The sequence below is a fragment of the Zeus faber genome (genome assembly GCF_960531495.2).
Source record: "Zeus faber genome assembly, chromosome: 3".
Lineage (NCBI taxonomy): Eukaryota > Metazoa > Chordata > Actinopteri > Zeiformes > Zeidae > Zeus > Zeus faber.
In genome coordinates, this window is record NC_137190.1 from 21,081,925 (window position 1) to 21,108,711 (window position 26,787).

General features: G+C 46.1%; 1 protein-coding gene across 1 annotated transcript; it reads left to right on the forward strand.

Moving 5' to 3' along the window:
* Positions 1-20,567: 20,567 nt before the first annotated feature.
* On the forward strand, positions 20,568-26,787 carry ric3a (RIC3 acetylcholine receptor chaperone a; the record flags this gene model as incomplete). Its single annotated transcript, XM_079997278.1, has 7 exons — positions 20,568-20,780; positions 21,784-21,986; positions 22,160-22,226; positions 23,069-23,165; positions 23,571-23,731; positions 24,971-25,680; positions 26,773-26,787. Exons 1-7 carry the CDS (start codon positions 20,660-20,662, stop codon positions 26,785-26,787), a joined length of 1,374 nt encoding a protein of 457 aa, XP_079853404.1. The 5' UTR covers positions 20,568-20,659.

Here is a 26,787-nt window from a genome sequence, read left to right on the forward strand (position 1 = left end):
TAATAGAGCGAACCAATTGATTTATTTTTTTTTGTCCTGCTGTAGCTGTTGACCCTGAATGGTCGATCTGAACCTGTGGGTCTCATTCAACAAAACTCTGCGAGAGGAAAGGAGCTTTATGTAAAGGCTGCGTCGCCACCGCAGAATGAGCTGTGTTTACAAGAACAAGACAAGCACATTAAGCGCAAACAATGCAGCGTGGTGCCGAATCCTCTGCTCCCTCTCTCCCCAAAACACCCCCATAGGGTTGGTGGAGCTTCCTCCATGTTCAAAGATTATCAGTTAACCAAAAAATGTGCAAGAGCATGAGGTGACAGGAGATGGACGAAAGAGAGCAGCGCATAAAGGCGGAGGGAGGGAGGATGGGGTGTTTGGCTTTATTTATTTGTCGGCTTTCATATTAATCTATTGGAACAGCATATTTTCTGTGCATGTGTTAATGTTTAGAGCCATTAAATGGTAGATGAAATTTTCAATGGCTAGCATGTAAAAGTATTAATTGTAAAGACCATTATTTGGTCTCCATGAGGCTGAATCAGCTTAGCAACTCCATCCTCCATTTGCATACAAAATGCTTTATTTTGGCAATCAATGAAAGTACTCCACTGTATGTGTGGCTTATCACATGCTTGCAGGAAATGGATTCCTTAGCCATCTCGTTAAATTCTGTTGATGCAGAACAATTTGAAACATGGCACAGGCTGCAATGACATTTAAAGATGCCTTGGCTTAATTATATTTCGCAAACATTTGGGCTGTTTGTCCTAGAGGATAAAGTGGCTCCACTACAAAGTTAACTTGTTAATAATTCAGAGAGAATCTCTTTTTGTTGCGCACCAATCATTATCTCCTATTAGTGTTTGTTAAGGGCATTAAAGGTGGCTGAGGCACACCAGGGAATCACGCTGGTATTTATCTATCAAATATTTCAAATGGAAGGCACAGATGGAGCACACAGGACTGTTTCTTATTCTTAGCTGTAAATAGCAAGCAGCCTGAGACACAGGGACACTCAAACCTCACTGAGGAGAGTCAAAAATCCAATGAAGGAACGGGAATCATTGCAAATGCAATGGAAAAAAAGAGCAAAATTTGAATACTTTTATAAATCAGTTAATTAATGATAGTGAATAATAATAGTTTGGCCTCAAAAGCCCTCATTAAACCTTTCCACATTAGGACACCCCAACATTTCTCTCTCTATCCACTAATGCCATGGGCACACTGCACGACTTTCAAAGTCGTCAGATAGTTGTACTGTTCACACTACACAAATTTCAAGTACATGAATGATCGGCGACAAGGGGTCACACATTACGAGATCTTTCACCAGGAGGAATCCCAGACGAGTCTGTCGGGTCTCCAAACACTTGAGAATTGACACCTGAAATGATGCAATACCGTGTGCGGGACAAGATTATTTATTTTTTATTATATTCTTGATCACTGTAAAAAAAAAAAAAAGAATAAAAGCAGAATTTAAATAAGAAATATATTAATATATACTACATATATAAAAACCTAGAGAAGAAAAGTCAAATAGGTATGTCGCCAGCGTCTGCGAGTTATCGGCGAGCGCTCTGTGAGCAGTTCACACCACAGGCTCGTTGCTCATGGGAGTGTGCTGTCGGTGAGTGGAAGATTTTCGCTAAAATCTTGTAGTCTGAATTTGGCCTAAATGGGCTCTGGTTTTAACATGTACTGAAAAACTCACCTAAGGAGGAGCTGTTCTTCCTAGATTATTGGTACAATTGTAATATTAGGTGTAAAAATGGGTTTTCAGGGCCCTCTGATACAGGCAGAGATGTTGCAAACACATTCATTTTTTGAGTAGATGGAACATTGTCATGACAGAGGCTCTCCCCACGTGTGGGGATGGGGGTTTTACCTGTTGCTTGCTCTAATGAGCAACAGGTGTACAGCCAACCTGATCCCGGACCCAATTACTTAGACCCAAGACAGGTTTGGCTGCTTAACCCACACCACCCCCACACCACATACCCCAAACACCTGACTGAGGCAAGGGAGAATCTCTGGTGGAAGCCAACTCCCCCATTGTAAAAGGTTGTTGTCATGAGTTTATTAACTGTGGGAAAAAATCCTCACCGTGGCATCCCTAGTTTCCATACTTAACATAATAAAACACCGGACTCTGAAACAGTGTTCCCATACCTTAAATTGACAAAAGAGTCCAAAAAAACAGTCCCCTCTCCGGGAGATCTGGAACACCAGAACAGCATGGTCCACAGGCGACCCTCTGCCAGGGCGACAAAGCAGACTTCCCTCTCCTCCCTTCCGGAGCCTGGAGCCTCAGGCTGGTGGAAGTATAGCTGGGCATAGCTGTTGCTGGGTCTGCTTGGAGGGGTGGCCTGGCTGCTCGGCTGCTGGATGGTCCCGGTGGTTGCTGCTGGGCAGAGCAGCTAATTTCAGGCGGTTACCCATGGTGGTTGCTGCGGCTGCTTTTCCCCCGGTCCTCCGCTTGACATCCTGGGTGCGGCTGCTGTCAGTCAGGAGAGAGCTGGTGCTATGGCCGCCCGTTGACCTGCTGGTGGCTCCAGTGCGTCTTCGGACGGCCCTTCTGTTTCCCTTCCCCATGCTGGAGAGTCACTGTTCAGGCGCCATTGTGGCAGTCCCGCTTGCCACACTCCATCCACGTGGCATTTTCAGGGCCCTCCGTCACAGACAGAGATGTTGCAAACACACCAGTTTATTGTAGAAAGCGGGCAAGATGGAACTAGCCGGGAGCAGATGGAAAACTGTCATGACAGAGGCTCTCCCCCTGTGTGGGGATGGGGGTTTTGCATGTTGCTTGCTCAAACAGCAACAGGCGTACAGCCTCCCTGACCTGGGCCCAATAACTTATACCCAGGACAGGTGTGGCTGCTTAGACCACACCACCTCCACCACCACAAATGCTTTCAAAAGCAATGCATTCATAATCAAGTCCACAAAGTTGTGTCAGGGATAAGTATAATACAATCCAGTGTACAGACCAAACACTGGGGGGTGGGGGGGGACAAAACAGATACAAAGAAACCTTGACAAAATTCTCTACTAGTGAATCAAAAATTAAATAAAAACTGAAAACTGAACCATTGTGTCCTAAACCAACATCGGATGGTAAGAAGGTGGGCAGTGTGAATCACCTTTACACTCAGCATTGTTAAACAACATAAAAAATAAGGTGTGAATTATACCCAAAACACGTTGAATATACATAATAAAAAACACCTCTTAGGGCAGAACGGCACATTTGGCAGCATTTACAAAAAACTCAAAGAAGGACTGTGTTTCAAGCCACATGCAGCGACGCAAAAATATATACACAGCATTTGCAAGATGTTGCAGCCAGATCGCATTGACAAACCAAAAATTTGGCAGGAAGCTTGGATCATCAAATAAAACCCACTAGTACCAAATTTTAAATAATGAAAGTGATTTCATTCATTGACTCATTTGTAAGGAATTCAAACACATGCAGTATCATGAAAACAACAATCGTGGGTTTTAGGCAGGAAGAAGTGCATAATTAATGTTAACAGATGGCTTATTAATTATAAGAGATGTATTTATGCATTGATTTATTTTTTTAATCTGATTGAAATCTAGAAATGATAATTATTATTTGCTACTATTCAAGTGCTTATTATGCTTTGTTCGTGCTGGTAAAGTCAACGTATCCTCAATATTTTGGTATAAGTAGGAAAATACCACCAAAGGACATCTTTTTGGGGCCTCTGATAACGTCAGATGAGTTTAGTTTTATAAGGAAAAACAATTGGACTTATATTCTACAACTGCATTATGTTTTCTATATTCTTTGGTGGAAATAGCTGTAAAGATAGTAGAAAACCAAATTTTGACCCTGGGGTGATCTGTTAGCAGCTTATTACTCAGAGCGATGCGATGACTGTTCCACTGATGCTAATAAAAAAATGTGTGGTCTGGCAACCAGAGCAGTAGAAGACACTCAAGGTCTGGCCTCTATTGTAAAGTACGCATCAACTCCATTAATCCACCTCCTTCACTTTTCAAAACTGTCTTTGTTCTATGAATATAAAAGCTGGGGATTCGTGACAGTGTGTCCTTCATGACACTCAAGCCCGGGTTCATCCCCATCAATACCAAATAAGAAAAATTAAACCTTCTCAAAATATATAGGAGGGCTTTGATTTAATGTGCTGCCATCACAAAATAAACCCTTACTCCAACCCCCCGACATGCAATTTGGAAATAAATTGAATGATTTAGACAGAGGCAGAGAGAGATGCCAGGGGAAAAAAAGCCTTATTGTAAACTGGTCTGCGACTATTGAGTAAGGTGACATTCTGCAACAAATCACTTGCATGAATAGAGAGGGGGGGGGGGAGAAACAATTTCTATTTCAAAAAAGTAATTTTGTTCCGTGAAGGTGTGTTGATTGCTATGCATGTGAACGTATTTTCCAGTCAACAATGAGAAGTATGAACATTTGATTTAAAAAAATGGTTTTATTTATTTGTTATCATAATAATGACAAATCTCAAAATTACACTCCAAGAAAAAGAGAAATCATTTTATTTTTATGGGTAAATATAATAGTTAAAGGCCAACTGAAGTTGCCTCCCTCTTTCACGTGCTTTTGCCTATTGCTGTGCAGGAGCAGAAAGTGCCCGACTTTTGCAGCAGCAGACTGTTGTGTTTTAATTGTGCCTAATGAAGAATAATTAAGTAATTAAAGGCTTGATAAGTGACGGGCACAGTAAACACATAGAGGACAAACGCTGGTATTAACAATATGCCGTGCTACACAGAGCCATGGACAGGCCTCCCCCAGATACTTCTGCTGTAAAGTAGGCAAATCACCAAAGGCTCCAACCAAGAGAGGGCCAACTGTTCTTTTTATTTTATTCCATTCAACAGCTTTTCCATGTGTGTGTGAATATGCATGTGGTCAGAGTCAAAATGTAATACTTCCCAGCTGGATTTTGGAAACAGGAGTGCACTGTGATATTTTCACCACTGACATTAGCAGGTTCTATTTTTTGAGTAATTGCACAGCTTGAATCATGTTGAGGGCTTTCCGTGAAAAAGGCTCAAAAGATTTTATTTTAACAATGTGGCAATTATTGGTAAATATGGAAATACATTTGATCCAGGTCGTAGTCAAACCGAATTGAAGGAGCAAAGAGAGGGAAGAATGAGGACAAAATCGTTGATTTTCCCAACATATCAACATGTTTTGAGGATGAATCTCCACAAATGAACCCATATGTCTAAAAAACTACAGTGCGGCAAAAAGCGTTTTACTTTGAAGTAGTTCATTGTGCCAGAGTGCTATCGGCTTTGCCCGACAGACAGAGAGTATAATCTGTGTTGGCATCATATTCTGGTTGGCACTGATAATCTATAATCCATTCTTCCAGAGAAGGTACACAAATGCATATTTGTTTCCCAGGATTAAAAGCTTATAGAGGGTGTGTGGCATGGCCAATAATTTATGGTCATGCCAGCTATTACAAAATATTCAGCCAGGGTACAGTGGAGGTACATTTATCAGAAGTCAAAAGCTATGACAACTGTAGGCATTTAAACATAAATGTGTGTACCTAATATTATGCAAAAATGACAATCAGAAAATTATCTGAAATGTAATAATGATGAAATAGGCTACCATGTGGTTAGTACATGCACGGGCAAGCCAAACACCTAAACTACCATGTGGTTAGTACATGCACAGGCCATTCAAACACCTAAACCACCAACTACCTAAACTGAGAAAGGGGATTTTATTTTCTTTTACATTTGATGAAGCATTTCTGCAGCGTTGAATAAATAGTGTATTGCATTCATTTCACTGACAAAATCCCTTGACCTCTAAATACCGAGTATAAACATCATTACTGTTGCAATTAGTAATTATATCTGTTCTGCTGAAAGGGTTGAGAATTGTGATGACAGTCTTCGATTCCGTTGCTTTTTAAAGAAACATTGGAGGTTCGTTGTCATGACCATAAATTCACTGGCGATAAGAAGAAAAGTGCTTTACAGTTATCTACTGGAAATGAGGTTGAAGTAAGGTTATCAGAACAGAAGAGGAAAAAAAAGATTTGTTTCCAGTCAACAGCTCTTTTACACTGTAGTATGCTTCGATATGTTTAAAACATAATTACCTGTTCCTGTATGAAAAAATCTCCAGGTTAACATGCCACATGTTCACCTTTGCAAGACTTGAGTGTTATGGAAGAAAACTATAAGCTAAATAGAAATGTTCACACACTCCTTTATAGAATGATCTAAAGATAATATTTCGTTTTGTCGAAGAACAACAAACCCACTGTGGCACCAAATTGCCCAAATGGCAATAGTTGCTTTAATCAAAGAAGAGAACTGTACCACTGACATACAGTAAGCAGTCAAAATCCACATATGCAACCTCTAATACTCATCAACAACGCATAAACAGAAATCTGTTGTGTTGAATACATTTTCCTCATGGGCCACAGTGGCGAAAAATGAAATAATTATCATCTGTAATTTTAACATTCATTTATATAACCCCAGTTAGTCCCAACCTTGCATTGGGATTGGCATTCTTATTAGTGCCAACAGACCTCGTAAGTTGGATGCCATCATTGCCCCAAAATGGACTTTCAAAGCAATTTCTCTATAGGGAAATGAACTGGTTTTCATATAATCATCCCACAATCATCCTGTCAGCCTTTTCGTAGGATTTTGAAACTTGGCCTCTCTAATGGTCCATTAATGTCTATAACCGTCTTCTCTAAAAGTTTTTTTTTTCCCTAGGAAAAAGCTAAGCAGTCAGCAACAGACAAATTGTTTCCAAATTTGGGCAGGACTGACATCATTTTTGATTATGCAAATTACAAGGTCTATATCTCCCAATATCAGCGATTTAACCGTATCTCTATTTGTAACTACTAAGTTATTCAATGACTATGACGTTATAATCAGATGTTTATAATCACTATGTAATCCAACCCAAACTGTACCAATACCAGCAGCAAGATTGTAGATGGAATCAGTGTTTCTTCGACGATTCCAAATCAACTTTTTTTACTGAGCTATTTTTGTGTCAAATGTTGTCTCAACAGCTAAACATAAATATCAACAAGGAAACTGGTAGCGCTATGCTGTGCGATAGTGTTATGTACAAGGCCATAGGCCAAGTGCCGATGTATTATTGATTAAATCCCACACACAAATCTGTGGAAGTGTGTAGAAACAAAAATCAAGATTCTTTGGTGGATTTAAAAAATTCTGCAATTACAAACCATCATTTTCTGCAATTTTCTGCAACGAAGAAAGAAATCACGATAACGGTGATTTTAGTATCCATTTACTATGAAAGACAAATCTACAGATCCACAATGTTTATTTACATAACTGATTTTAAGAACAGATGGACAAAATGAAATGCATTTAAAAATAATCTTCTTGTGGCTTTATAATTAGAGTCTCTCTGTGCAGCTGTGATACGGGAAAGACTATTTTCACAAAATTTCACCCTGGGGGCTGTGGTTTTACAGTGCATGACTTTCATAAATATTATTTGTTGAGGCTCGGGTTAGGTGTGTGGTCTCTATTCGGGGTCGGAGTAGGGGAGGCAATGGCAAAACGGTATTAAAAAAAAGACCATCACTGCAATACTGCTTCTTACTTGCAGCTGCATTCTTCAATTTATCTGCAATACTTGAGGAAAACTCAGGTTTTTTTTTTTACTTAAGAAACCTAACCAAAGTAATTTCTTTTAAATCATTGGGAGTCAACGGCAGTGATTGGCCTCAGTATTGAGGGAATGGCTTCAGCCGACTTCCATGCACTATGGCAGCGGTCGAACAGGACAATTGCAGAATTCTTCCAGATCTTGGAATGGAGTTTTTTGATTGAAAAGCCTCATTAGCTATGGTCAGCTCATCAACTTTACGGAGAAATCATCTCCTTTACATTGTTTGCGTCCTTGTGGGCCCATAGGAGGTCAACCACCGGTGTCAGTTGTTAGTGGCTGCATAGATGAAAGCATTTTATTAACCAATACAGCTTGATCATGATGTAGGCTATATCCAATTTAGGATATGCGTGTCAAAACTCATTAAAGAGGGTTGGCCGATTATAATCAATATGTAATTTAAAATAACCTGCAATTCTATAATAACTTTGAGTCTTACTGATTACCATACGTGTATAGTCAATGGAAGGAGATAGAATAATAGTATCTGATGTGAAATCTCTTGTGCTGATAAAGGGCTACACACAGAAGCCATCATAAATCTTCATGAACCAGCTCCAAATGGCTTAGTTGGCTACCAAGCTGCGACAACCACTCTGGGTGCCAATGTGATTATTTCAGTGAGGTTGTCAAGTGGGCACCCTCTTTCAACAATGTTTTATAGAATTAAGTCCACTATACCTCCAGAAGGCTCAACAGTAGGTTCTGGCGTCCCAGAACCACCCCTCTCTGTTGCCCTCAGACTACCACAATTCTATGTACACCGATCAGCCACAACATTAAAACCCCTGACCGGTGAAGTGAATAACATTGCTCATCTTGATACAATGGCACCGGTCAAGGAGTGGGATGTATAAGGCAGCAAGTGAACAGTCAGTTCTTGAAGTTGATGAGTTGGAAGCAGGAAAAATGGGCAAGCATAAGGATCTGAGCGACTTTGATAAGGGCCAAATTGTGGTGGCTAGAAAACTGGCTCAGAGCATCTCCAAAATGGCAGGTCTTGTGGGGTGTTCCCAGTATGAAGTGGTTTGTACCGACCAAAAGTGGTCCAAAGAAGGACAACCGGTGAACAGGCGACAAGGTCATGGGTGCCAAGGGCTCATTGATGTGTGCATCGAGCGAAGGCTAGCCCGTCTGATCCAATCTCACAGAGGAGCTACTGTAGCACAAATTCCTATAAAATGTAATGCTGGCTATGACAGAAAGCAGTCTGTCACGACCGGGGCTAGGTAACACCCAAACGCACGACACAGGGAGACGGGAGGCAGACGAAGGATGTTTATTAGCCCACACGGTGGAGCTGGCCAGGGGGACCCGGTCAGGTAGGGATGGAGCAGGGCTGGGCAGGGATGATGATGACTGGGAGGAGGGGTCCAGATTCCGGGTGGAGAGACGGGGAACCGTGCTGGATGGAGAGGGACGGACAGCCTTGGTCGCAAGCGGAGAGAAGCAGGTAAACCGGGCTGGCTGGAGAGGGAAGGACAGACTGGGTCGACGAGAGGAGAGACAAAACAAAGAGACATAAACTAGGGACTTGAAACAAGCACTAGGAGCTAGGAACTTGGAACTAGGAATGGAGCCAGTAGCTGTACAACTTGGGTAAGCAAGTTGACGGTCTGGCAAAGAATGACTGGGAAGCTGGAGACTAAATACTGTGTGGAGTGACGCAGGTAATTGATCCCAGGTGTGTGCAACTGGCTCAAGGGGGGAGCTGCAGATGGGGCAAGAGCGGCCTCTAGTGGCGCTGGGAGGTCGTGGGCCTAACAGTACCCCCTCCTCTACGGACGTTCCTTGGCGGACATCTGGAACCGGAAGGGCGAGTCCAATTGAAAACCCGGATGAGGGAGGCATCCAGGATCTGTCTCCGGGGGACCCAGGAGCGTTCCTCCGGACCGTACCCCTCCCAGTCCACGAAGTACTGGAGGCCCCTCCCCAGCGCCACACATCCAGCAGGCGCCGCACTGTGTAGGCCGGTTGACCGTCGATGGTGCGGGGGGATGGTGGGGCCTTGGCGGGGAGGGAGAGAGGGCTGAAAACCACCGCCTTAAGCAGGGACAGAAGAAAGGTGGGGTGGACACGGAGGGAGGGACGGAGACGGAGGCGTAGAGCACAGGGATTGATGATTGACACAATGGGGAAGTGACCAACATACCGGGGAGCGAGTTTTCGGGAGTCGACCTTGAGGGGCAAGTCCTTTGTGGAGAGCCAAATCATCTGTCCGGGGACGTATGTGGGTGCGGGTGCAGGGTGCCGGTTCGCCTGCCGCTGGGACCTGGCGGAGGCCTGGAGTAGGGCAAAGCGGGCCCTGCTCCATGTCCTCCGGCAGTGATGGATGTGGGCCTGGACGGAGGGTACGGTGATCTCAACCTCCTGGGCAGGGAACAGCGGGGGTTGGTAGCCCAGAGAGCATTGGAAAGGCGACAGGCCAGAGGAGGTGTTGACCAGGGTGTTTTGGAGGTATTCGGCTCACGGCAGCTGGTCGCTCAAGGAGGTGGGGCTGGTGGTTGTCAGGCAGCGGAGCATGGCCTCCACCAACTGGTTTGCCCGCTCCGTCTAGCCGTTGGTCTGGGGGTGGAAACCGAAGGAGAGACTGACCTGTGCCCCCAGGGCCGAGCAGAAGGGGCACCAGACCTGGGAGGGGAACTGGGGTCCTCTGTCCGACACCACGTCTGCCGGGATGCCATGGCGGCGGAACACCTCGGCCACCAGCAGGTCCGCGATCTCCCTTGCCGATGGTAGTTTGGGCAGGGCGAGGAAGTGTGCCGCTTTAGAAAAACGGTCCACCACCGTGAGGATGGTAGTGTTGCCCCGGGATGGTGGGAGACCGGTGACAATGTCCAGGGCGATGTGGGACCAAGGACGAGTCAGGATGAGTATAGGGCGGAGGAGGTCGGAGCAGGGTCGGGTGGAGGTCTTGGACTGGGCGCAGGTGGGACAGGCAGAGACGAAGGACCGGATGTCAGGGAGCAGGGTCGGCCACCAGAAGCGCTGGCGGACGACGGCCAGGGTGCGGGTGATCCCAGGATGGCAGCTGAGGCGGAAGGCATGGGCCCACTAAAGAACCTGGGAGCGTGCAGAGTCAGGGCCAAGACTGGGGCAGAAAAGCGGCTTCTGAGGTCGAGGAATGGCCGCAGGGGCCACTTGAAGCCCACTGTGGTGGAGGTAAGGGCTGAGAGGAGAGCTGCGATACGGCTGAAGTTTTGGATGAAGCGCAGGTAGAAGTTTGCAAACCCGAGGAAGCGTTGGAGCTGCTTCCTATTGGCTGGAGACAAAGAGACGGTTCTCCAGGAGCCGCTGCAGCACCAGGCATACGTGTTTACGTGGTCGGAGAGGTATTTGGAAAAAATCAAGATGTCGTTGAGGTACACAAAGACAAACAAGTTGAACATGTCCCGGAGGACATCGTTAATTAGGGCCCGGAAGACCGCTGGGGCATTTGACAGACCAAAAGGCATTACCAGATACTCAAAGTGTCCGAGCGGGGTATTGAATGCAGTCTCCCATTCGTCCCCTTCGCGGATGCGGACCAGGTGGTAAGCGTTGCGGAGGTCAAGTTTGGAGAAGCGGGTGGCACCCCGGATGGGGACGAAGACTGAGTCCATCAGGGGCAAGGGGTACTTGTTCTTGATTGTGATGTTGTTGAGTCCCCTGAAGTCAATGCAGGGACAGAGGGTCTGGTCCTTCTTGGCGGCGAAGAAGAACCCTGCGCCCAGCGGAGACGATGAGGGGCGAATGATCGCGGCAGCGAGAGAGTCGCGGATGTAGGTTTCCATGGCCTCCTGTTCGGGCGGGGAGACGTTATATAGGCGACTGCAGGGGAGGGGGGCGCCTGGCAGGAGGTTGATTGCGCAGTCATAGGGGCGATGAGGTGGTAGGGATAGCACGCCCTGCTTGCTTAAAACAGGGGCCAGGTCCAGATATTGTGAAGGAACTGAGGACAGGTCGGGGCTCTTGGGGTCCCCCGGCGGCGCGTCCGGCGGCGGGGTAGAGGCCGAGCGGAGGCAGTGGGCGTGGCAGTGTGTGCTCCAGGCGCTCACGCTACCCGAGCGCCAGTCCATCTGAGGGTTGTGGATCCGGAGCCAGGGGTACCCCAGGACCAGGGGGTTCAGGGGGGATTGGATGAGGAAGAACCTCAAGGACTCAGGGTGGTTGCCGGAGAGTAGCAGCTCGAGGGGGGCCGTCTGGTGGGTAATCCGGGTCAGAAGTGACCGGTCAGCCCCTTGACCTAGAGCGGAGTGGGGAGAGGGCTGGCGTGCTAGTCCCAGGTCGAGGAAACTCGCATCCACCCCTGAATCTATGGAGCGGAGGAAGTGAGTGTTATACCACCCCACATGAGGGTAGCTGGGAGCAGAGGACAGGTGAGAGGGTTGGAGCTGGAGCGACTGGAACGTAACCCTACCGAGAGGTCGCCCTCTACCGACCGGACCGGGCAGATGGCTCGAAAGTGTCCCAGCCGACCGCAATACAAACAGGCGCCGGTCTGTATGCGGTGGGCTCGCTCTTCGGGGGAGATCTGGGAGCGCCCCAGTTGCATTGGCTCAGCATTAGAGAAAGTCGGGGGACTTTGGAGGCGCCTCAGAGTGGGGGTTGCGGGAGACGGGGCGTGTCCTCCCAGGCGGCAGGCCCAGGCTGGAGTCTCCCCCCCTCCCTCTCACTGGCGCTGGCTAGAGGAGACCCAAACGCACAACACGGGGAGACGGGAGGCGGACGAAGGATGTTTATTAGCCCACACGGTGGAGCTGGCCGGGGGGACCCGGTCAGGTAGGGATGGAGCAGGGCTGGGCAGGGATGATGATGAGCGGAAGGAGGGGTCCAGGATCCGGGTGGAGAGATGGGGAACCGGGCTGGATGGAGAGGGACGGACAGCCTTGGTCGACGAGCGGAGACAAGCAGGTAAACCGGGCTGGCTGGAGAGGGACAGACAGACTGGGTTGATGAGAGGAGACAAGCAGGTAAGGGGAAGACGAAACAAAGAGACATAAACTAGGGACTTGAAACAAGCACTAGGAGCTAGGAACTTGGAACTAGGAATTGAGCCAGTAGCTGTACAACTCGGGTAAGCTAGTTGACAGTCTGGCAAAGAATGACTGGGAAGCTGGAGACTACATACTGTGTGGAGTGATGCAGGTAGTTGATCCCAGGTGTGTGCAATTGGCTCAAGGGGGGAGCTGCAGATGGGGCAAGAGCAGTCTCTAGTGGCGCTGGGAGGCCGTGGGCCTAACACTGTCAGAACACACAGTGCATCACAGCTTGCTGCGTATTGGCCTGTGTAGCCGCAGACCGGTCAGAGTGCCCATGCTGACCCTTGTCCACCGCCAAAAGCGCCTACAATGGGCAAATGAGCATCAGAACTGGATGAAGAAGGTGGCCTGGTCTGAATAATCACGTTTCTTTTACATCATGTGGTTGGGTGGATGCGTGTGCATTGTTTAGCTGGGGAAGAGATGTCACCAGGATGCACTATTGGAAGAAGGCAAGCCGGCAGAGGCAATGTGATGCTCTGGGCAATGTTCTGCTGGGAAATCTTGGGTCCTGGCATTCATGTGGATGTTACTTTGACATGTATCACTTACCTAAACATTGTTGCAGACCAAGCATACCCCTTCATGGCAACTATATTTCCTGATGGCAGTGGCCTCTTTCAGCAGGATATTGTGCCTTACCACGCTGCAAGAATTGTTCAGGAATGGTCTGAGGAACATGACAAAGAGTTCAGGCTGTTGACTTGACCTCCAAATTTCCCAGATCTCAATCCAATCGAGCATCTGTGGGATGTGTTGGAACAACAAGCCTGATCCATGGGGGCCCAACCTCACAACTTACAGGACTTAAAGGATTGGCTGTTAATGTCTTGTTACCAAATACCACAGGAAACCATCAGAGATCTTGTGGAGGCCATGCCTTGACGGGTCAGAGCTGTTTTGGCAGCACGAGGGGGACCTACACAATATTAGGCAGGGGTTTTTAATGTTTTGGCTGATATAGTGTATATACACAGTGATCATCCTTAACTACCGCCACTGGCACTGCACAGAGATGTCCAGTCACCACCCTTGATCCCTAATTATCACCACAAAAACCGGACCTGCCCAGTGACAACACCACTGCTACCGTTAATGCATACTCAGTGGCACAGGTTTCATATGGCCGTCCACAGTGGCTACCCTACATTCCCAACTACTGCCCCCGGCAGCATACAGGCCTGCCCAATAAAAGTCCCACTGGCACCATTATTGTGTGCTCAGTTCCACCGGTTCCATACAGGTCTACTCTGTGTCTAACATCCATCCCTAACTATCATCATGACACCATAGAGCTACCTACACTGACTAACACTTTCATACATTTCAGACAACATTGAAAACCAAATTCTAACACAAGTAATATAGTTGATTTGGTTACAAATCTTCTAACCGCTATCTCTACTTGTCTTATGTGTACCTGCCAGGCACAATCTCTTGCTTCAGCTACTAAATCTGTGTATTTTAATCTTTTCCTTTCAAATGCTCCCTCCATTACATTGCCTCCATTACAATACATCCTAAAACAAACTATTGACTCATGAAATACACAATTCCCTCCACTCCAAATACAGCAACATGTCACGTCTCAAGGTAGTAGACACAATTATCTGTGGAGTCTAACGTTGTGTGCCAACATCTGGGAAAGTTATAATTACACGCCTGTAATGTGATATTCTGTCCCTCCTGTACAACGCCAAATATTCTATTTTGTTTTCAATTACAGAAGAAATCTGAAACAATGACATTAGGTCTAGCAAAATGTATTGCTGATGGCTAAGGTGCTCAATGATGGTGCACATTTAAAATGTCTCTTAAAGAAACTATATGTTGCCTACATGGAAGGATAGACTTCAACACTCTGCCTTCAGTGGCAACTCACTAGATGCAGAATCAAGCCATTGAGCCCATGTTCTATGGAGAGCGCAGTGATGCCCAACCCGGTAGCAATGCCACATGCAACAATAACATTTTGCACCCTATGACCAAAATATTCAAGATTCAAGAGATTCAAGAGGTTTATTTGTCACATACATATACATACTTTCATACATATATGCAGTGAAATGTAATAAATGTGAAATGTAAATATTTAATAGATTTTGTCAAAGATTTATGCTGACTTTTCTATTCAAAAAAAATTGAGCAATTACATTTGTACAGTATTGATCACAATACACACTTGTAATATGAATAATTTTACTAAATTGCTTTTATGACAATATCTAAATCGAATTGAAATAAATTAATAGAAAAGACCTCAAATACCTGCAAATAAATATGACACAAAAATACAACATACCCTGTAATTAAAAACATCACAAATGACAGAATGACAGATTATAGCGAATTTTGCATCGCTCATTTAAAATACTGTATGTCTGAAAAACAAATGGGAGAATTTGGTCTACCCCAATGTCTTTTCCACTACAGTAGCAAGTTCTTTTGGTTTGCTGGACATTTGCCATTGTCAAAGGTATTGCCATGGCCAATACCAGCGGCACGGACCTTGCAGGCATCACCATCCTCCTCCCTTCCGGGGCCCCAGGAGGGGCCCACCTCACACCCCTTCCCCTGCCAGAGGAGGGACGACCACCCGCAGGAGTCCACCTCATACCCCACTCCACGCCCCAATTCTTCCAGGGTGGCGTGGCTTCGGGACCACCGGAAGCTGTGCGGACGCCTGGGCAAGTATGCTGGCGATACGGGCGACCCGACCACGACTTCCAGGACTGCCCCATCATGGAGGTTGGCCAGGTCGTTCGGGTCACCGGTCCATCAGATTCCTCCCTTGGTCGAGAAGGGGCCTCCCATGTGCTGGTAACGTTACAAGGGGGTAGACATCATGCTTTGCTGGACTCTGGTTTGACCCGAGGCTTTGGTAGAAGCATCATGGGACGATATCCGTTGTGTGCATGGGGATGTTCACACATATGCAATAGTGCGGCTTGAAATACACGATTAAGGGAAAAAGCATATGGTAAAGGTTGTGGTTAGTTTACCGCCTGTCGCATCCCCTGATTTTGGGTACAAATCGGCGCTCACGGTCTGTAGGGATATGTGAGTGCTGCGCGTCGACACGGAGGTCGCACCGGCGGAGGTCACCACAGCAGGGGAGGGGAAGCTCCAGGTGGGAACTTCCCTGGATTTCCCAGTCCATCCCATGGAGGATTTTCCTCTGGAACAGTCGCGGGGCCTTTGAGCAGATAAATAAAATCGAATCGAGAATAGGTTACCCAATTGTAGGCCGTAGGGTTTAGTCTTCCAGGCAGCTCATTATAACCTGAAGGCCAGTCACTTAGAACACGAAAAAACACTTGAGCGGATAATAGCCCGTTTCTTTTGGCTGGGCATCTGGCAGACGTGCGGCACTGTGCCGCCTGTCCCGAGTGTCAGCTGGTGAATCCACCGGCTATTCCCAGAGCACCATTGAGGCCCCTCCCCTTAGTCGAGAACGCCATTCGAGAGAATCGCTATGGATCTCATCGGGCCAATAGACCGCAGTGCTCGGGGCTTTCGATTCGTGTTAGTACGAGTAGACTATGCAGCCCAATACCCCGAAGCTGTGCAGCTGCGCAGTATTACAGCCAAAAATGTGGCACAGGCTGTTACTGTAATCTCCTGGGTCGGGATTCCGAAGGAAATTCTGACCGACCAGGGCACTTTGTTTATGCCACGCACAATGTGCGAACTGTACGGGTTACTGGGCATTCGCTCAATTTGGACCAGCGTTTACCACTTGCAGACGGACGGGCTGGTTGTCGGCTTTAACACAACGTTGAAAAACATGATCCGGAAGTTTGTCCACAATGACAGCCGGAATTAGGACACATGTCTGAACCCCCTGTTGTTCATGGTGCGGGAGGTTCCCCAGTCCTCCACGGGGTTTTCCCCCTTTGAGCTACTGTTTGGCAGGAGACCTTGTGGGGTGCTGGACCTGATTAAGGAAAACCGACAGGAAGGTCCCAGCACCAGTAAAAACGAGGTCCAGTACGTCCTGGACCTGAGAGCAAAGCTACACACGTTGGGGCAGGAATCACGGGAGAACTTGCTCCAGGCCCAGGAACGTCAGCACCGCCTGTACGAGAGGGGGGCTGATCAGCCATCTTCCACCATGCTACCTACATCCAGATGGGTTTATGTTTGAAGTTGGTCAAAGAATGCCTTCAACCTACAAAGTTTGTAGGTAGCTAACTGTAGCAACAAGCAAAGCAGAGAAATAATAGAAACGTAGATGTATATAGAGCAAACTATGGCACCCGGTACCATGCTCTGGGGCCTCTCTCTATTGAGCCATTATGTGGGGCCGGCCACAGAGACATAGGCTTTTTCTAGTGAGCAATTATGTAGGCTGCATAGGTGTTACTGAGTAAGTATGAGAGGCTGACCACATAGCCAGAGACTTGCCCTAGACTACTGAAACTAACAAGCCGTGTGTTAACTGACACAACTATGGGAAGCCTGATGCACAGGCAACTTCAAAATGGACTTCAAAATGGCAGACAATGTGAGGCTGGCCATATAGCTTTTGGTTTTACAGTTGCAAACAATCAAGCCTCTTTCCCACATAGAATCAATAACATTACTGGATAGGAATGCAAATTTAAAGGAATTTCCTTATTCGATAGCTGTCAACCTTTACAAAACAATCGTTAATTAATTGATAATATAAAATCTTATGACGTCACCAGGGGGTAGTGCCATGGCGCGTGGGCACCTACACTGCATTGCGCACCTCTGAGATTTTGTGACTTAGTGCAAGGGGCGCGATGAGCATTTCTCCTAATTTCATTTAATTTCAAAATGTGGAAGTCCGAGGCAAGACTCGCTGAGCTGGTTGGCACATACAGGAATATTTCACGACCCGTCTTTGCGGGAGTTAAATATTTAAACTTTTTTCTGTCCGTTACGTAGCAGATCAAGTCTGGTGCAGATATGGACGAGAGGCTAATAAAATGATTAAACATTACTAAAACTGTTATATATAATAAGACACAAAAAGAATTTGTTTAATATATTTTATTGGAGTCATCACCATAGCAACATACCGCTTGTTAACATCCCTAATGTGGGATAAAAATATCTGGCAAAGGCAGTAGGAAGTCATTCCCACACTGGCCTCCTTTACGGAAAAGTTCCGTATGGAGTTTGTTTCCACATAGATGACTGTTACGGTAATGCTTGCGCGAGGGGTGTCTAATATCACGCAAGAATAAGCAACAGAATCAGTTTTTTAGACCAGTGATTCCCTCCCCGTCTCCCTCATATACTCGCTTCCCTCCGCTCACATAGCCAACGTCCCCGGACGCAATAACCCTAACCCAAAGTTATTAAATCAGTATGATCATTTTCAGCCTGTCCTACACTCTCTGCCTCCGGAGAAGGAACGCTCTCCACCCGATCTCCCTCTTACTGTTGGCTTGTTCCCTCCGGCTCCGTGCTGCGGTACATCTGGAGGGGAAGCGAAGCTCTTGTGACTGATGTCGTCGCACCGCACCCCTAATTCTAAAAGAGATGTCTTGTGTCTGAGCATTTTTTAGAAACATAAATTCCGTTCTCCGTAGAGACTGGATGTGTTTCAGTTTCTCGTTTTGGCAGCCAAGCGCCAAGGTTCGGACTCGCCATTTTTCCGAATGTTTTTTTTCCTTCCCGAAAACATTTTTTTTTTTGATATTTGTACGGAATAAATATTTGTAAAAACACACTATTTGTGCTTTGTCGATACCATATTCAATACAGCTCAACCCCTACTTTACATGCTTGTTCCGGCAATCTCACTCTTACTCCCGGAAATGCTACTCGGTCTTGAGGTGGGAAATTGTCGGAAAAGGTTTCCCGGAATATGGATCCCTGCTACCATTCACACATGATCCTAAACAGGAACTGTTCCGGAAGATTGCTGGGAAAGACTACATGTGTATACAGGGCTTAGAGACAGAGACACAAGCTAAGTATGATCAGGCCAAGTGTGACCAGAGGGGGTATTGTTATCACAGCTCATCTGTCTTGACTTTTCTTTCTTCCCCTCTGAAGATTCAAAGTATCAGATAAAAACACTCGCAAAGAATTTTGTTTGGTTACTGTAATAAACATTATTTTATGTCACATTTTCATTATTAAGCTGATGTATAACTGCATAGTATCCTAATTATTCAAAATATAAGGTGATTAAAAACTGCAACCATATTTTCCAGTTTCGGTTATCAAATGCTGACGCTTGGTTGGCAGCCTGGCAACCACTTTTAAAAGTTAGTGTTGAGCCCTGCTACTGCAAGCAACAAGTATTTCTAAACAACAGCTAGTTTTGGTATGCCTGTTGATTGAATATTCTGTATTATTGTATAACTAAGGGTCTGCCTCAATGCCTCCCCCTGGTAGGCCTATTTCTACTTTTTTGTTGTGCCCGTGTGTGTAACCAGTGTATGTTTGGGGGCCACCAAATATGCATAGCCCTGGGTCACAAGATTGGCAAATCCTGCTGTGATGGTCACACCCATGCCCACGCAGTTTAAGTTGCACCTGTAGGAGCTGCAAAATATCGCAGGAAAAGTGATGTACCTGGATTCTAGCAACTGGACAGTCTTTTAGTTGGCGTTTCGCAATTCTTGCATCACTCATGACCGGGAGAGTAATCACCAGCCACAGCGGTCTTCCGGTATCGCAGTCTGCGAGGAACAACACATCCGGGTCATCGCTGTCTAAATCAGACAAAACTAAAGAGATCGCGAGCAGCATGACGCTGGGTAAACAGCAGAAAAGCGCATAGGGTTTAGCAGCAACGCCGAGCAAATAAACAATGTAGTGACCAGGTAACTCGAACGTTTACGTAGAACGGCCCATTACGGCGTGGAAACATTTGCAAGGAGCAGCGCTGCGGGCGTCGCCCCGTAATTATGAATCAACCTGCAGTTGCTTACCTCAACCAACCAGAGTCTGCCACGCCCTCAGGGCTCCGGTCTGTGCTATGACAGTATTTGCGCTGCTGGCGCGGCCGCTTGTTCTTGTAAACGCCATTCAGATGCCGCGTGGTTGCGTGCGTCGATCCCATTATACCGAACTAAAACTAAACAAGAGCTCTGATGTGACGGCGAGTGCAGTGCAGGCCTCGAATCCCAGTATATTTGTCGTTCACAGTTTCGTTTGGTCACGAGGTGTCGTTTTTATTTGTCCAGTTCCATTCACATGCGCCGGCTGTGATGATTGAAAAGAAACGCGTTCCACCACGACACGCGGGCCTCTGTGGGCGCTGCTCCGCGAAGCTTGCTGACGTGATAGGGAAGCGGGGTTTTTCTGTTGCTTTTTCTGGGAAAGTCGACCCACTTTGTTTTGCTTTGTTTCCCCAACAAACAACAAACAATTTTTGTTGTTGTTGTTGTTGTTGTGGTTGTTGTTGTTGTTAATTCAGCGTGCACCAGTCAAAGGGGGCTCTAAACCGGACAAGGGCAAAAGTGAGCAACGCGCGGGGCCCCCTCTGGCGTCGCCGGGGCGAGGCCGCGACGTCACCTCTCGGGGTCTGACGTCACCGACAGGCCCGCGTCAGGGGCGAGATCGGGTGCCGCCGCCTGTGCGCGTCCGGCCGAGCGAGCCCCGCTGCCCGGGCCCGCTCGGGTATACCTCAGTCTACACTGCCACCTGCCGCCCCGCCGTGCTCGTCACGCTACGTCACCCGCCGGGTCTCTGGGAAGGCGGGAAAATCGCTTCCGTTTCCGTCCACGTGACCGGCGTGTGTGTGTGTGTGTGCGTGCGTGTGCGTGTGTGTGTGTGTGTGTGTACGTGCGTGCGTGCGTGTGTGTGTGTGTACGTGCGGGCGGTGACGTCCTCCGTCGCTGTCTCCGGAGTTGATCGGGAATATATATATATATATATTAAAAAAACAAAAACAAAAAACTGCGCTTTCGCCGCCGACAAGATGTCGCTGACAACCTGCCAGAAGGTCACCCTGATGTCATGCTCCGTGCTGTGCGTGTCTCTCTTCCTCCCCAAAATGTTTCTGTCGCCCAGAGGGAGGAAAGACGCGGGGCAGCTGGAGGGTAAGCGGGCTTAAGAGATCAGCATCCATCCAGCAGCAGCAGCGGCAGCACCACCACCACCACCACCATCATCATCGTCGTCATACTCCATCTCTGGTGTTTTTTGGTTGTTGCCAGCTGTCAGACCACACAGAATAATGTGTTGCGTTTGTACTTGAGGAAATATTGATCAGACTAAGAAGTTGTTGTGTTTGTTTGTTTGTTTTTTGTTTATAAATTGTCTTAAATTATTATTATTATTATTTTTTTTTTTACTACTATTATAACTTTATCATTATTATTTGTAAGGCCGCTGTATTTTGGCATATTTGTTGAGCATAACCTCGGTTATGCCTCCACTTTTATTTCCCCCTGAATGTTTTCATCTCCCTGTTACAGACGGAGCTTCATGTTGTTTTTGTTGTTTTGGCAGAAACATCTGCCCTTTTTTATTTATTTATTTTTTTTAATGTGAAATACGGACATTCTGGACTAACATCGCACTATAAGGACAACAGGGGAAAGTTGAGACTGGGGTTTGATCAACTTTCTACACGTGAATTTGTCTCCTATTAAAATTAAATTACTTAAAGATGGTTGCGCACTTTAATTGTATCTTGAGAAGAAGGGATTGCATTTTTTTTGCATATAACACTGACCATTTATTATTATTGTTACTATTAGTAATAATAATAATCACATCAATCACGACAGGCTGGACCCCTAATAATAATAATAATAATAATAATAATAATAATAATAATAATAATAACAACAACAACAACATATCTGTGTAGCGTTCTTTACAATGCTGTTAACCTTACATTAAAATCCCATAGGATAAAACAATGCATAAGGAAAACTGAGCAACACAGTGCAAACTCCAACATTAAAAGCAATTTCGAGAAGGTTTGTTTTGAGCAAGAAATTGAGGTCTGGAGTCTCAGACGGGGAAAACAGATATCTATCTCTTAGGCTAAAAGGAATGTGAATGTTGACATTTGGTGGTGTTTTTTCCTCAAAGTGGGTCCAGGGTTCTACCCTCCCATGATGCACCGGCTGCCTGTGCCAGAGGACCAGGGCCAGTGGGGGGACGAGCCTCCCTTCAAGGGCCACAGCGTGGAGGTGAAGATAAGCGGCAAGGGCAAAAAACAAAACCTGATCGCTCAAGTCATCCCCCTGTATGGCTTTGGAATTCTACTGTACATCCTCTACATCATTTATAAGGTAGGGCCAGCAGGTTAAAAGGGATCAGCCAAGTTTTTTTTCTGGTGCCAACGGAATTTAACTTCACAAGTGCATATCATATAACAAAGAAGCGTTTTCTTACACGCTTTCCTTTGTTGTTCTCTGAAATGCCTGAACTTTTTTGTGTCCTTATTTTATTCTTCTGTTTGCAGTTGACTTGTAAAGGGAAAGCTGTCAAATCTGAATGTCATTCTCCAGCAACGCATCATTATATCCGAGGTAAGACGAATAGGTCCATTCAACAATACATTTATATAATATCAAATTACCATGTTTCTTTAACATTTTTCTGTACTCTTCAGTGGTTGCCATATATAAATATATATATATCTCGCTTCGGTTTCTGGGGCAGAGATGGGCCATGAGGCAGGTAAAACAAAACTAGAGGAAATAAATTTAAACAAAGGTCAAGACATTTGTCTTTTTAGACAAATGTACATGTAACACTTGCAGTGTGCAGTCTGGAGAGAGAGAGAGAGAGAGAGAGAGAGAGAGAGAGAGAGAGAGAGAGAGAGAGAGAGAGAGAGAGAGAGAGAGAGAGAGAGAGAGAGAGAGAGAGAGAGAGAGAGAGAGAGAGAGAGAGAGAGAGAGAGAGAGAGAGAGAGAGAGAGAGAGAGAGAGAGAGAGAGAGAGAGAGAGAGAGAGAGAGAGAGAGAGAGAACACAGCAGCATTTAAAGACTCTGTGCTGGCTCTCTCCACCTGCACCACTACCACAGTTCCTTCAATTAGCACCACATGATTTCAACACATTTCATTTTATAAGAGCTACCGTCTTCCTTTTTCAGTGTGTGAAAATTCCTTTCAAATAACCTTTAGTCAAAATGATTGTGCATTATGACAATAATTGGGATATTCAGCGGTGAATACACCACCTCTCTCAGAAAACAACTTTTCCCAAACTCTTCCATCACAGTCGGTTTGACGAATTAAGCCCCTGTTGGTCTCTTGACACCCTGAGTCTGAGAGTCAGAGGTGTCAGTTTTACAGTTTTACAGGAGTTGAGGTTCGTGTGTGCGTGTGTGTTTGTGTGTGCGCGCGTGCATGCGTGTGCGTGTCTTAGCAACCGACTACGAGCTGATCAGGCTCCAGAGGAAGGTGCTTGAAGCCGACCGGATGATGGAGAGGATCGTCTCTGGGAAGAGGCTCGGTTCCGGCAGGTGGGTCACGTTTCATGCAGCAGTGTCCGTGCACGCCCGACGTCCTGCTGGAAAGTTAATATTACTAGAGACGACATTTTCCTCAGATAAGTCACGAGTCAAGTTACTTAAATGCACGATTGAGTTTGAGTTTTCCTCTTCTGGAAGCTTTTATTGTATATTTTTGTTTTGATTGTATTGTCAGGGAACCATATTCAATAGCAAACAATGCAATTAGGAGTTTCATTTTGTTGGAATGCTAGAAAGTGCTTACGATGTTTTGACATTGCTGCACATCGTTTTATTTTGCACATTTTTCAGACTAACTTCACAGTATTTGTGGACATCGACAGAAAGTCCTATATAATGTAGTGAAGTGTTCATACCTTGACTCTTGACACTGTCCCCCTATCTGCTGCTTCGTAGGAGCAGAAGGAGTAAAAAGAGTAAAAAATCGTTGCGGAAGCAGGAGGAGAAGTTGCTCCGGCAGCTGAGGCAGATCACCCAGGTGATGCAGGAGGGCCGGCTGGAGGGAGCGTCCCCGGAAATCGAGGCTGAGGAGGTGCCCTACGCCTCGGACTGGGAAGGTAAATCCTTCAGCCGTAACCCCCCACCCCCCCGCCCCCGAATCACGCTCCGAACCGCAATCCCACATACTAAGCCTCCATTTTACACACTGGGATGACCTGCCGCCCTGCTCAGGTCTGCCCCAATGGCCAGTAAATCAAAGAGAGGGAGGGGGCGAGAGGCCGTTCAGTTCTCCAGTCCAACCCTTGAGACTGAGGCAATTCAAATGCAGACTCGGATACAAGTGTTAACCCAGAATGCATTGTGAGCTGAGGCATGGTTGAAAAAGGTTGCAGGGTAGAAGATAAACCGACTTCATACAAATGGTAATAACTTGTTGCACGCTGTTTTGTTCAATACATTAACATTGTTCATTTGGGGGAAATGAATCGATATCATTTGACAAGTTTACACTTCAAAAGATATCGACATTTATGGATTATTATTTATTATATCAACATCTATGTGTGATGATAAACAGCTACCTGAAATTATATCAATATATCTATATCTATATCTATATATATCTATATATAGATATATATATATGTGTGTGTGTGTGTACAAACTTCCCAGCAGTTACAAGTAGCCAGTTTTACTATTATGACAAATAAAAATACTAGTAGTCTCACCTTCCAATCCTTGGAAACTTGATACTGTGTGGAATATTAAGCAATCTTTGTGAAAAAAAAAAAAAACAAACAAAAAAAACATTTTGCAGACAAGATAAGCAGCCGCCAGGGAGCCATAGATTATTTTTGTAACCTGCAACCTGTAATTCCACGCTTCAGTGAAGTGAACTTTTGTTGTAAACTGGCACTTTCAACATTCATTTTGGGGGGAGGGGATGAAAAATATGACAGGAGACACACTGGTTTATTCTGGAGTAAATGTAAACCTTTTGGCGCTTTAAAAAGACCAAAAACAAAGCAAAACTACAAATTTTAACAAAATATTGTGCAGTTTAAGGAAAGTAACGGTATGCTGTGTCAATGACTGGTCGAGGATGTGCTCTTCCTTGTGGCCATTGTGGATTACTGCAATAATGACAATAACAAATGTCTGTAATTGCTATTGTTTTCACTGAGATATATAGTGGTATTGATTATTGATTGCATCCTCGGAGGTACACTCATCACCTCTCTTTTAAGAGGTGATGAGTTTTCATTTTAATTTAAGTAATTTCCCCCTGATTCTCATTATAAAGAAATTGGTTTTGGGCCCTTTCATTTTTCCGCCTCCACTATCTGTCCCTGCAGGCTACTCTGAGGAGACCTTCCCCAAATTTGAAGAACCCTACGACGGCACCAGGAGTAGCACCGTCGTCCTGAGGAAACCCAACTCCCAGCTGCCGACGGCTGAGGCCCTGGCGGAGAGGATGGAGCAGGACGAAGAGGAGGAGGTGGAAAGGAAACTAGAAGTAGTGCAGGAAGAGGACGAAGAGGAGGAGGAGGAGGAGGTGGAGGCGGAGGAAGAAGCAGAAGATGATGCCGACGACGACGAAGGCGAGGAATCAGAGGAGGAGAGCGAAGCGGAGAGGAGGCACCTCCTCACGCCGCCGCTCCGCACCAAAGGGAGTAGGGAGGAGAGGGTGGGTCTGGAGGTGAGCAGGGAGCTGCGGGCTCAGACCGGGGGCAGGAAACAGATCAGCTTCAGCGAGCACCCCGACGTGTTCCGCTACCCCAAGGAGGAGACCTTCGATGCAGAGGAGGAGGAGGAGGAGGAGGAATTGGTGGTGGTGGTGGGGGATGATGATGATGAGGTGGTGGAGGAGGAGGAGGAGGAGGAGGAGGATGAGGAGGAGGGCGATGAAGAGGACCAAACGTGCGAGGCGGAGGAAGCGGGGGAGGCGTACGAGGAGGACCCGGTGATGGAGGCGGAGAGCCTGACGTTCGGCTGCGAGGCGTCCTTCAACCTGGAGGAGCGTGGGGAGTACGTGGTGGCGGTGCAGACTCTGGGGGAGGCGGAGGTGGAGGAGGAGGAAGAGGAAGAGGAGGAGGAGGAAGAGGGGAAGGGCGGCGGTCCGGTCCGCACAGACAGGGCCGTGGCCGCCGGCGACCACCAGGGGATTTTGGGATTGAGCGGGCTGAGGATACGGAACAGGAGAACCACATGAGGCATCCACCAGCGTTTTTAGTTCCCTGCTCACAGTCCCTTTCCTGTACCGTGTTCAACCCCCGATCCCTAAAGGTCAACACACATTTTACATAACATTACCCCTGAACATTTTCCTGATGATAAGCTGACATTTGTACCTTTTCTTCTTCTTTTTTTTAATATTGTCTCTATTTTTCGAGGATGGAAAATTGCAACAAAACAGTGAGAAACCTTCCTTAAACCTACCTCCTGGTCCCGCTGGCAACTACGGTAACACATATTTTTTGGTCAGAGGTACTTAAGTATACATTTCTTAAAATACAAGTCAGTCAACAGATGTTTATCCAAATACGCTTCTTGACTTCTTTATACAAATAAAATCTCCTTTAAAACCTCTCACGTGGTGATCTACTCTATGTTATCAATATCTGCACATGGGCATCAGCCCGTGACTATTTCTGGGTAACAGGAATAGTAAACTAGTAGTTTGTGAGATTGTGAGATTTGAAAGTACTGTAAATAAACAACAACAAATAAACAACAGATTCATTGTTTAATTGAAACATATGCTTCGAGAAATACCGTGAGTTGTGATCACATTACATGCAAATCAAATTTTTAAGGGCGGTAGGCCCACTGTAAAGAAACATTGCCATTTGTGAATTGGTAACAGGGAGGACGGATGGATTTAACAAATAGAAATAGAAGGCTGGGAATGAGCAGGATTTCTGTATTATCTTTGGTACAAATTTGATAGATTATAAAGTAATGGGGTCAGCTTTCAGGGGGATCAAATCGGATAATACTGTCTCTGGCTCCATCTAGTGGCGGGGAGAAAAATAAACACCAGGAATCCCACTGACGCTTCAGTCGTCAGAAGATCAAGTTATGAAAGTGATAACTCTTCAGATAATTCTAAGTGGATTCTATAATGACATAGAGACCAGCACTTGTCATTTCGCAGTGTTACGAGTCTTGA